The sequence below is a fragment of the Anomaloglossus baeobatrachus genome, chromosome 1 (assembly GCF_048569485.1).
Source record: "Anomaloglossus baeobatrachus isolate aAnoBae1 chromosome 1, aAnoBae1.hap1, whole genome shotgun sequence".
Taxonomy (NCBI): Eukaryota; Metazoa; Chordata; class Amphibia; order Anura; family Aromobatidae; genus Anomaloglossus; species Anomaloglossus baeobatrachus.
In genome coordinates, this window is record NC_134353.1 from 389,428,301 (window position 1) to 389,441,305 (window position 13,005).

The 13,005-nt window shown below is 46.0% G+C and overlaps 1 protein-coding gene across 15 annotated transcripts in view; it reads right to left on the minus strand.

The window, feature by feature from the left end:
• Positions 1 to 13,005, minus strand: part of ADGRL3 (adhesion G protein-coupled receptor L3) — a 1,180,558-nt gene that overhangs the window by 425,772 nt on the left and 741,781 nt on the right. For all 15 annotated transcript variants that reach the window (XR_012754627.1, XM_075352554.1, XM_075352542.1 and 12 more), the window contains one exon: positions 6,097 to 6,273. Coding sequence is in view for 14 of the 15 variants with exons in the window: in XM_075352554.1 (XP_075208669.1) it covers positions 6,097 to 6,273 (177 nt within the window). In the remaining variant the exon portion in view is untranslated. The remainder of the gene's footprint in view (positions 1 to 6,096; positions 6,274 to 13,005) is intronic.

Below are 13,005 nucleotides of genomic sequence, written 5' to 3' on the forward strand. Positions count from 1 at the left end.
GGTAGTCTGCTGACTGTGTGCATTAGCCCTGCCACATTTGCATCCGTAAACTGAACAAGTGGTTGGACTTTAGTGCACCCAATCTCTGCCACTTCTGGGGCAGGTCCAGATGGAACGACCACGGAACCCCAGCTAGCGAAGTCTTCAAAAGCAGAAGTGACTGCTGCATCACTTGGGTCTCAGACTGCTTGCCTGGTTTGAAAGGGAGTGAGGTGGAAGACAGATGCCCATGGGCCACAAGTGCAAACTCTGCACTTTCAGCAGGGGACGAGATAGAAGACAAAGGGAGTGCCGATGAAAAACAGCTGAAAGGATGAGGAACTCATTAGGGTTCTAAAGGGAGAAGGATGGAAACCAAGCAGAAATAGTAAAAGGTCAGGGAGCAGTTTGCGCAGCCAAACTATGTGACCTTCTATAGCTGGACACCATAAGATCCATGAGAGTACCACACAGGGTAGGATTAGATACAGAGCTCAGTAGACTATATCACACAAGGTAGTATTATATATGCAGCTCAGTATACTGTATGACAGCTCCATGATTAGATTTGCCACACAGCAAACTGTATCATTCAGGGTAAGATTAGATCCACAGCTCAGTAGACTATATCACACACCTCTAGGATTAGATACGTTGCTCAGCAGACTGTACCACACAGGGCAGGATTAGATACATTAAGTACCCCTACAGAACCTATTTGCACAATAACACTGTCCCTCAATCTAGTAGCATCCAGTACTTACTCTAGTTGGAGCAAAATGAAGGTATCATCCCATGATCTGGTGGTTATATAGGCTGGGACACATGGTGCACCGGACACTCACAGCCATGCTACTTCAACAAACTTTATTTAGCATCTGATCAGCATTCGAACTTGACCACGGACTTGATTGAAAAGTCCATGTTTGGGCTCAAGCACCGAATACTAAGTGTCCAGTATGAACCCTGAATTTTACAGTTCGGGTTGGCTCATCCCTACTGAGTAAACTGAGTTCACCGGTGTGTAATTTATTTTCAGAATAACTACAGCTGTTCTGTGAAGGTATAAGATGTTTGCTTGAGAACAATAGGGATCAAACAGAATCATGAAAACACACCAGACAGGTCATGGATAAACTTATGGAGAAAAGTAAAGCACGGTTAGGTTATAAAAAGATAGCCCAAAGTCTAAACATGTCACAAAGAGTCAAGAAAATTGTTCAATCCACCATCCAAAAATAGAAGGTGTATTGCACAATTGCAAATCTACTAAGACATGGCCGACTATCTAAACTGACAGATTCCCAAGCAAAGAAAGCAGTAATTAGACTGGACTCCCACGAACATATGGCATCAGATGCGAGTGCATCGGATGCGATATGCTTATGACCTCCACCTCAGGCTCTGCTGCGAGCATGAGCCAAGTGTCATGCGACGGTGACCCGATCTTGCAATCAGGTCACAGCTATGAAGCTGAGGGCAGGCGCTGCGTATATCGCACTGCCCTGGGATAACATCCGAGTGCAGTGCGATGTTTCTCTCGCACCCATTAACTTTAATGGGTGCGAGTGATACGGCTCTCGCAGAAAATCACAACATGTTGCAACTTTTCTCGCAGCCAGAATCTGGATGCGAGAAAAGCTGACCAACTGCTCTCCCTCATTGACTAACATTGGTCAAAGGACAATGCGAGATTTTCTTGCATTGCACTCGTCCATTTTTTCACGCTCGTGTGAGCTTGCCCTTAGAGAAACAGCTAAGAAGTCTCTCTGGAGCAGCTGTAGAGATCTACAGCCCAGGTGGGAGAATCTGTTCAGGGCTCTTCTCCACTTGCATTTACAAATTCACAGCGACACTCGGCTACAAATGTGAGTCGAGTGTCCTGCGTGTGGTCTGCGTACGCTGTGTGTTTTTTTCCTCACATAGCATCCGTATGACATGCGAGCGTCATGCGGGTGCTATCTGAGTGTTTATGCATACCGCGTCAGACTGGCTACCGGAGGAATCTCCAGTAATACCAGGCCTGGCCGTGGTTACCTGCACTGAACCCTGGATCTGTCACCTGAGCTCCAGAAATCAGCCCGGTCTGTCTGCAGCTGTGCTGAACTGAACAGCAATCGCCGGGAGTATCAATCACTCGGCGCTCGCTGTTCAGGCTCCACTCTGGAGCTCAGGTGACAGCTCCGGAGTTCAGTGCATGTAACCGCGGCCAGGACTGGTATTACTGGAGATTCCTCCGGTAGCCAGTCTAACGCGGTATGCAAGTGTCAAGGATCCGTGTGACATGTGTATGCCATCTGTATGAGATGCGCATGCCACCCGGATTCTGATTTTTTTCTCGCTCCCATAGGATTGCATGGGGGTGCGAGAGCTGAGACTTGGTGAAATCGCAGCATGCTGCGATTTCACCGAGAGCACGAGACGTGCCGTAAAACATTTAGCAAGAGGACACGGCCTCATTGATTAACACTGGTGCGAGTGCGATCCGATTTTCTATCTGATCGCACTCGCACATAGAAATCGCAAGTGGAGAAGAGCCCTCAGTCATATACTCCATAAATCTGACCTTTGTGGAAAAGTGGCAAGAACAAAGACTATTTTAAAAGCAAGCCAAGTTCCCTTTGCAGTTTGAAAAAAAATGTAGGGGAGACAGCTAGCATGTGTAAAAATGTGCTCTAATAAGATGAGACCAATGTAGAACTTTTTTTAACTAAATGCAAAATGCTATGTGTGGTGGAAAATTAACACTGCACATCACCCTGAAAACACCATCCCCACGATCAAATATAGTGGTTGTAGGCTTCTGAATTCTCATAGTACGCACTACACACTTTTAGGATTCTCCCATGCCAGTAGCAAGAGTGGATGGTCATGTAAGCACAAGTATGTTATTTGTATAATTTTGGACACATTCTGAATAGACGTGTCACTCAACACATTTTCATTGAGAGACTCCATGCACGTCTAATCGGTACGTGACCACATGTATGAAAATCGCATACTTGCGGTTTCATGAACTCCCAGTCTCACCGCCAGCAACAAATACTCTTGAGAGCCTACAGTGCCTGTGCTGTGATAACTCAGAAGTCAGCAGTCATATGGAGTGACAGATAGAGTGACTGCAGACTCATCACAAACTTGTACAACCTCCTTAATGCTCCTGGCATAAAGAAAAACATGGTAAGGCTAAGTTCACATTTCCGTTGTTTTGTATCAGTCACATGCGTCGCTTGACGCATGTGACTGATGCGCTGTACAACGCTGTACAACGGATGACAAAGAACAGAATTCTTTGTCGGACTCTGTTGTGTGCGGGGGGCGGAGCGTGAGGGGGCGGAGTTCGGGGGGTGGAGCCGAGCGGGGCTGTGGCACTGAGGACGTCAGTGCCGCAGGGACTGCAGGACAGGTGAGTGTGTGTGAGAGTGTGTGTGTGAGTGTGTGTGAGTGTGTGTGTGTGTGTGGGTGTGTGTGTGTGTGTGTATACATGCTGAATGCGGGAGGGGGCAGAGCTGAGCGGGGGGCGGGGCCAGGCGCTGAGGATGTCAGTGGCAGTGCTGCGGTCTGTATGGCTGGGGACAGGTGAGTATATGTATGTGTGAGTGAGTGTTGTGAGTGAGTGTGTGTGTGTGCGCACATGCGGAGTGCGGGAGGGGGCGGAGCCGAGCGGGGCCAGATGAGGGTGTCAGTGGCAGTGCTGGTCTGCATGGCTGGGGACAGGTGAGTGTGTGTGTGTGCACACATGTGCGGAGTGCGGGAGGGGGCGGGGCCGAGCAGGGAAGTGTCGGCCTCCCTGCACACGTAACCAGACTAAATATCGGTAACAGCAAAGCACCCGATGTTTACCTTGGTTACCTGATATTTACCTTGGTTACGGGCGTACACCGCTTAGCGCTGGCTCCTTACACCGTAACCAGGGTAAATATCGGGTAACCAACCAAAACTGGTGATGCGTGCAGGGAGCCAGAGAGCATGCGCAGCGAAATCCGACGGATTGCACTGCTCAAACAACGTTACAGTCTGCGTTCCTCCCGCCCTGATCAGTCGGGCGGAGGGTGCAACGCAGCATCATCAGTCACAATCCGCTGCTCATACAAGTCTATGGGAACAACGGAATCCGCTAAACGGATTCCGTTTACAAGAGCAGCGGATTGTGACTGATACATTTTAGCGGAAATGTGAACTTAGCGTAAGTCACACATTCTGTTGTCATCTGTTAGAAAGGATCCATTGGGAAACTGATTTCTGATGGATCCGATTTTTTAACATGGAACTCTATGGACAAGAGATGCGTTAACGGATTGCTATTTAGTAGTGATAGGCAAACACGAACTGTAAAAGTCCGGATTCACGTGGGATAACTATTATTGGTGCACAGATCCTGGGCCCGGAGTTCTCAAGGAACTCTGGGTAACTATCAGGGTAATTAAAAAAAAAAAAAAGGCAAAAGAAAGAAAATAGCATTAAAGCAGGCACATTATACTTACTGAGTTTCTTACACGGCGGTAACACTACTTCTGGGGCCGCCCATTAACCTCATGCATATGCACTGCAGCCAGATTGGTTTGTCAGTCTCCGCAAGGAGAAATGTTTTCCCCTTAGACCCCAATATAGCTTCTCATACAGCCAGATCAGATCTCATTCTTTGCACTGATAAGGGACAATCACCATGAACCACCGTGTCTGCAAATTGAGGTTCTGTTCTGGCATAAGTCCTAAGTCACATGATAAGGCTCTTTAATGGGTCACTTTTCACTTTTTGGATTGCTACTTCCAATAGGTGGCACTCGAGTTTGTCTCCTTCCTCCCTGAAGAAACAATTTGCATATTTCCCAGAGGAGCATTGCAGCTATAAGCCTCCTCACTGGCAGCCACAATGGTTTGTCAGTCTCTGCAAGGAATTTTTTTTCCCCTTAGACTGTATGGAATTGCACAAGCTGTGTGCATCTCTGTAGTGTAAAAATAAATCCATTTAAGTATGGTCCCACCATATTATGATAGCCAACACAGATAAAACATACAGCTACAGGCTGTAGCCTCCAGCCATATGCTTCTCTTGGCCATGTATCAAAATAAGAGGGACCATGCGTTTTTTAAATTATTCAAATAAATAATTAAAAAAAAAATGGTGTGCGGTTCAACACAGATCCTCCATGCATTCCACTACAGGTCCTTGTGCTGCACTGCACTGCATACCAGGCTCCCCTGCCTGCCAAAAGTATAGGTATCACCGGATGTAGTTAGTGAGTGTGCGATCTGATGTGTGATTGTGTGTACGATCTGATGTGTGATTGTGTGTGTGATCTGATGTGTGATTGTGTGTGTGATCTGATGTGTGATTGTGTGTGTGATCTGATGTGTGATTGTGTGTGTGATCTGATGTGTGTGTGTGTGTATATGTGTGTGTGTGTGTGTGTGTGTGTGTGTGCGATCTGAGGTGTGATTGTGTCTGTAATCTGATGTGTGTGTGTGTGTGTGTGTGTGTATATGTGTGTGTGTGTGTGTGTGTGCGATCTGAGGTGTGATTGTGTCTGTAATCTGATGTGTGTGTGTGTGTGTGTGTGTGTGTGTGTATATGTGTGTGTGTGTGTGTGTGCGATCTGAGGTGTGATTGTGTCTGTAATCTGATGTGTGTGTGTGTGTGTGTGTGCGTGATCTGATGTGTGCGCGATCTGATTTGTGTGTGAGTACCAGCCAGAAGCAGAGGATACTATGGATTTCAAACACGTAAGGACTGTCACTATGTTTTTAACATATTTGGATTTAAAAAAAATTCCAATAAAATGGACTTTTAATTTGTTCAAGAAGCAGACTTTGGTGCTGGAATTGAATTCTAAATTGTATGTATTTTACATCACCATTCCTGTGAGTACGGACAATGTCCGAAACATGGAAAGCCGGGGCTTTAATTTGATTTTAAGCAACTCATTTTTATATCTCTGTTTTATACAGAAATTATATCGGGTACTGGATCATTTCCTTTGTTTCTGTGGATACCAGTTCCAGTGATCCATGCACCTGCCCGATTTTTGTAGATCCATTGCATATATGGTGAGCTGACTATCCCTTCCCCTCTTCTCCCATCTACTTTATGCTGCAGTGACAGGAACTAGCACTTACCTTAATTGTAACATGAGCCATGAGCACGGCAAAGTTAGTTAAATGATTACAAGAACACTTTGTATGAGTTTTGTTCGTTGTTATTAGTCTGCAGCCTTGAGTTGACCAATGACCAGACAAGTTGGTTTTTGAATAGCTCCAGAAGGAACAATTAGGGTTAAAAAAGTCTTCAGAGTCCTGTGAAAAAAAGACACAGCAATTATTTTGAATACTTTTGTAAAAAAAATTCTGGAAATTAGTTGCTTTCATAATGCCATCGTATTCCACAGCACTTTACAGATGTGATCATCACTGTCCCCATCGGGGCTCACAATCTACATTCCCTATCAGTATGTCTTTGGAGGTTACCCGCGGCCACCGCTGGATCCAGTGACAGCGGGTAACCTCAGTGACAGCTCAGCTGATCGCACGGCTGTCTTCAGTTGCTGTGTGAAGCTGACCGGAGCAGCGGCGGTGTATTCTGCAGCTCCGGTCACCTCCATGCAGCAGCGCTGGAAGCGACGCTGGAGCATCCTGGATTCCGCCAGACATGGAGGGCTTTTTTGGGGCTGATTAAAGTGGTTAGCCAGGGTATATGTTTGTGTTTTTTATTTCTAATAAAGGATTTTTTCGGGTGTGTGTGTTTATTTACTGTAATTTATAGATTAATCATGGAGGGTGTCTCATAGACGCCTGACATGATTAATCTAGGACTTATTGTCAGCTATGGGCTGCCAATAACTCCTTATTACCCCGATTTGCCAACGCACCAGGGCAAATCGGGAAGAGCCGGGTACAGTCCCAGAACTGTCGCATCTAATGTATGCGGCAATTCTGGGCGGCTGCTGGCTGATATTGTTAGGCTGGGGGGCTCCCCATAACGTGGAGCTCCCCATCCTGAGAATACCAGCCTTCAGCCGTATGGCTTTATCTGGCTGGTTTTAAAATTGGGGGGAACCGCACGCCGTTTTTTTTAATTATTTAATTATTTATTTCACTACACAGTATAGACACGCCCACCGGCTGCTGTGATTGGGTGCAGTGTAACACCTGTCACTCAGCGTGGGGGCGTGTCTCACTGTAACCAATCATAGGCGCCGGTGGGCGGGGAAAGCAGGGAATACGAGATTGTTTAATGGGCGAGCGGCTTTTTCAAAACAGTAAAAGCCGCCGGAGCAGTGTGAATGCCGTGCAGCGCCGGGGATCGGGGATCGGTGAGTATATGAGAGAGAGGGATAGACTGACATGGACAGAGAGTGAGGGACAGAGATAGTGACCGACTGACAGAGATTAGTGAATGACAGACATTGTGAGGCGCTTCAGAACGCAGCTTTTCAGCTGCGCTCTGAAGCGGACCTTTTTTAAGCTGCGGTGCAGGGCGCACACCTGCACACATAGTATCAGACACCAAAATCGTATGAGGGATGTCACACGTTACAATTGACTAGGTTCGTGCAACAAAACGCTCAATTCTAGACAAAGATACGATGTGTTTGCGATCAACGGTTTTGTGTTCAATCCTGATCGCACGTAGATGTCACACGCAGATACCTCACAAACGATGCCGGATGTGCGTCACTTACAACTTGACCCCAACGACGGATTGTGAGATATATTGAAGCGTGTGTAGCGGGCTTTAGGTATCCAAATACACTGACAAGCAAAAGGGTACTGAATCACTGATGTTTGTACTACTGATGTTTTGAACTTTTGACTTTTAGACGGGCTTTACACATTGCGACATCGGTAACGATATATCGTCAGGGTCATGTCGTTAGTGACGCACATCCGGCGCCGTTACCGACATCGCAGCGTGTAAACCCTAGGAGCGAAAATCACTGATTGCAAAAACGTCAAAAATCGTTGATCGGTGACACGTCGCTCCTTTTCATAATATCGCTGCTGCTGCCGGTACGATGTTGTTTGTCGTTCCTGCAGCACCACACATCGCTGTGTGTGACACCGCAGGAACGACAAACATCTCCTTACCTGCCTCCACCGACAATGCGGAAGAAAGGAGGTGGGCGGGATGGGATGTTATGTCCCGCTCATCTCCGCCCCTCCGCTTCTATTGGCCGGCCGCTTAGTGACGTCGCGGTGACGTCGCTGTGACGCCAAACGCACCTCCCCCTTGAAGGACATATTGTTCGGCGGTCACAGCAACGACGACGACGACCAGGAATGTGCGTGTGAAGCTGCTGTAGCAATAATGTTCGCTACAGCAGCAATCACCACATATCACATGTTCGATGGGGGCGGGTGCTATCGCGCTCAACATTGCTAGCAATTGCTAGCAATGTTGCAACGTGTAAAGCCCGCCTTAGGTTCCAAATCTAACCATCCACTACAGCTTTGAGCGTAAAGACCCCGTTACACGCAACGACGTATCTAATGATATATCGCCGGGGTCACGTATCCCGTGACGCACATACAGCATCGTTAGCGATGTTGTTGCGTGTGACATCAACGAACGGCCGTTAACGATCAAAAATACTCACCTTATCGTTGATCGTTGACACGTCGTTAATTTTCAAAAAATCATTGATTGTTGAGGACGCAGGTTGTTCATCGTTCCCGAGGCAGCACACATCTCTACGTGTGACACCTCGGGAACGACGAACTACAGCTTACCTGCGGCCGCCGGCAATGAGGAAGGAAGGAGGTGGGCGGGATGTTACGTTTAGTGACGCCGCTGTGACACCGCACGAACCGCCCCCTTAGAAAGGAGGCGGTTTGCTGGCAACAGCGACGTTGCTAGGCAGGTAAGTCCGTGTGACGGCTCCTAATGATTTGTGCGCCACAAACGACGGGGGCGGGTGCTTTCACCAGCGATATCGCTAGCGATATCGCTGCGTGTAAAGCCCCCTTAAGACTACCTTCATTTTATAGACAATCATCTTGGCTATCTCATACATATATTTGACTTACAACTATTTAGCATATTATTAGGTATGCAGATGCTTGTCATGTCACTGCATTGTTACTGTTTTACTCCTAAAATTTCAATTTAAATTTTTTCCACATTTGGCTTTCAACACTGTCTGAATCCTTCTGGTCATGCTCTCGATCAGATTCAAGCATGTCTTGACCAAAATCTAATCCCAGATCTCTTCTACATGGTCCCAATGTTGGTGCATACAGGTCAACTCACTTGGGTATATGTAAAGCTTTTTCTTCAACTCCACTCAGAAGAGTTCGATTGAGTTGAGGTCTTGAGACTGTGGGTTCAATACAGCACCTCTGCTTTATTATTATTGAACCACTTCTTCATCAATCTCGACATATGATTCGAGTCATTGTCCTGCTAGAACACTTTTCATACCCATACTGCTCAAGTGCCCAAAGTAACTCATCTTGTAGGACACTCACATATAGCTCAGCATTGAGACCACCATCGATCCTGGCGAAGTATGCAACACCTTTGGCTGTGAAACAACCCCATATTATCAGGCTTACTTCATTGAACTTGACAGTTTCTTCAATTTATCGAGCCATTAGTCCATTTTTTTCCTTGTTTCTTCCAGAGCCATTTGCACCCATAAGAGCCTAGTCTATTGACTTTAGTCTCAATGCTTCAAATCACCCGTTTCCAATCTTCAACTGTGTGAGACAAGTAACTCACTGAACAGTAGAACTGAACCTAGTCTCGTTACAAATACATAGCTGCAGCTCTTAGGCCTTGTGCCCATGTGGCCATTTTTTGCATTTTTAATGCATTTTTCCTTGCTTCTTCTGATCAATAAAAACAAGGAAAAATCATCCCAGCAAAGTCTATGAGAACCGTGCCTTGTGTGCATGTTGCTTTCTTTTTTCTGGCAGATTTTATTGCAGAAAAAAGCTGCATGTTAATTGTTTCTGTGTCTCTATAATCCCCTGTAGTGCTCATCACCACAAGGGATTATATCGCAGCACTTTGCCTCACACACCATGCTTACAGCATGGTGTGCGAGGCTCTCCATATCTCAGTAACCTGGGGTCGGCATGGTGATGACCCAGTGTTAATATGGCAGAGATCAGGTGCTTGTGATCACATTCCAGAGACACGATCACCAGGGAGAGGTAAGCGATCCCTCTCCATGCCTCCTGCATGCTGAAATCGCACTGATCACAGCATTCAGACGTCTTAAACTGCCGGGAGAGGAGCAGGCACCGCTCTGGGCAGTGAGAGCCGGATCTTGGCTGCAACATCAGTCGGAGACCCGGTGGCGATCACGTGGTTATAGCGCTTAAACCCCGGTGGTTGCCATGATTATAAAAACACACAAAAAGACACATGGAAAAAAACATGTGAAAAAATGCGCAAACAAAATAAAAAATGCGTGTTTTTTCAGCTGCTTTTTCCTGCCAAAACATGCGTTTTTATGTGCAGTTTTTCTGCACATAAAAACGCAACATGGCCACATGGCCTTACAGCGCTGATGTATTGCAACAATATTGCAATCCTGTCTGTGAGATGGAAGCTGAAGCGGAGAGGAACCTGCAGATCTGTCAGTTATAATCACATATGGCTCAGCAGTGAGATCTGGAGAGTAGAAAGTGACCGTCACATATCACACAGGTAACGTCTCCTATTAAAAGTAGGTTCTGAAGGACAAAATCTCATGCGGATCAGTGTGATCTCCGGTGCCATTTTATTGAAGACACTGTAAAGATGAATATGAGCGGCGGCGCTGCAAGCGCACATTGAATTTTTATTTCAATTAGCGCATGGCGCCGCCGCTGCTCATAGTCATCTCCACAGTGTCCTCAGTAAAATGGTACCAGAGAACACGGTAAGTGTATGTGCTGATTCGGCACTATTTTATTAAAGACTTGGCGAAAAACATGAAAATATTATTGTGCACGCATCGGACATAGCACTGATTGTGGCAATAGAGCGGAGAACTTGAAACAGAAGGCAGGTAGCCAGGGGAGGAAGCATTACAAATGACCCAACCTACAAAGTCCCGCCATGATGCTCATCCCACTGCACCAATGACGTCATTTTCGGATGTTTGGACAAAGATTACTCTGCAATCAAAACTCAAATTAATCAGCTAAAGGTATCATTTTAATCAGCATCCTAGCACCATTTACCATTAGTTTATAGTGCAAAAACCTGGCAGTTGGTTCCCTTTACATTGAGGCCCAAAATCCCTAAATTTACTTATACTTATTGTACTACTATAGCTGTATGATCTCACATTTGGATTTATTTAAGAGTTTTAATTTAGGTGTCTGGATTTGTTTATCTATTTTAGGAGGTTGATTCGGAGTCTGAATAATTGTAATGTTCTTCGATCCAAGTTAATTTAACCCCTTCAGCCCCGGGGCACTTTCCGTTTTTGCGTTTTTGTTTTTTGCTCCCCTTCTTCCGAGAGCCGTAACTTTTTTATTTTTCCATCAATCTTGCCATATGAGGGCTTGTTTTTTGCGGGACAAGTTGTACTTTTAAATGAAACTATAAGTTTCACCATAAGGTGTACTGGAAAGCAGCAAAAAAATTCCAACTGTGGAAAAATTGCAAAAAAAGTGTGATGGCACAATAGTTTTTGGGATGTTTTATTCACGGTGTTCACTATATGGTAAAACTGATTTGTGGGTATGATACCTGAGGTCGGTGCGAGTTTGTAGACACCAAACATGTATAGGTTTACTTGTATCTAAGGGGTTCAAAAAAATTCACAAGTTTGTCCAATAAAAGTGGCGCACGTTTTGCGCCATTTTCCGAAACACGTAGCGTTCTTATTTTTTGGAATCTATGGCTCAGTGATGGCTTATTTTTTGTGTCTCGAGCTGATGTTTCTAATGGTAGCATTTTTGCCCAGATGCTACGTTTTGATCGCCTGTTATTGCATTTTGCGTAAAACTTGCGGCGACCAAAAAACGTAATTTTGGCGTTTGGAATTTTTTTGCCACTACGCCGTTTACCAATCAGATTAATTGATTTTATATTTTGATAGATCGGGCATTTCTGAACGCGGCGATACCAAATATGTGTATATTTATTTATTTTTTAACCCTTTAATTTTCAATGGGGGGAAAGGGGGGTGATTTGAACTTTTAGGTTTTTTGTTTTTTTTTTAATTTTTTAAAACTTTTTTTTTACTTTTTTTATTTTATTTTACTAGTCCCCCTAGGGGGCTATAGCGATCAGCAATCCGATTGCTGATCGCTATCTGCTGATCACAGCTATACCGCTGTAAACAGCAGAAATAGTCACTTTCTTTCTTCCTCTGCTCCGTGCCGAGGAAGAATGAAAGTGAAACTTCGTAGCAGCAGGCGTCATCACATGACCCTGTGCTACGATGGCAACCACCGAACGTCACGTGATCACTCACGTGACGTCCGGAGGGGGCGGCGGTAAGTAAAAAAGATGGCCGCGCGCATATAGATCTCTAAGGGGTTAATGTTCCGGGTGGAATGCGATTCCACTCGGAACATGTAGGCACACATGTCAGCTGTTGAAAACAGCTGATATGTGTGCCGATCCACGCCGCCTGCCCGCGGCAGGGGGCGGGGCTTACCAGGACACGATCCATGACGGAAAGATCCGTCCATGGTTGTGAAGGGGTTAAGATTATGAACTTATTTAGGGGATCTGTAGTTTGTGGTCTCCTATGTCCCAAACAGCATTTTTATACCAAGGCTTAGGGGTACTTTGCACGCTGCGACATCGCTAACCGATTGTAGCGATGTCGAGCGCGATAGTCCCCGCCCCTGTTGCAGATGCGATATCTTGTGATAGCTGCCGTAGCGAACATTATCGCTACGGCAGCGTCACATGCACATACGTACCTGCTCTGCGACGTCGCTCTGGCCGGTGATCCGCCTCCTTTCTAAGTGGACGGGTCGTGCGGCATGACAGCGACGTCACATGGCAGCCGTCCAATATAAGCGGAGGGGCGGAGATGAGCGGGACGTAACATCCCACCCACCTTTTTCCTTCCT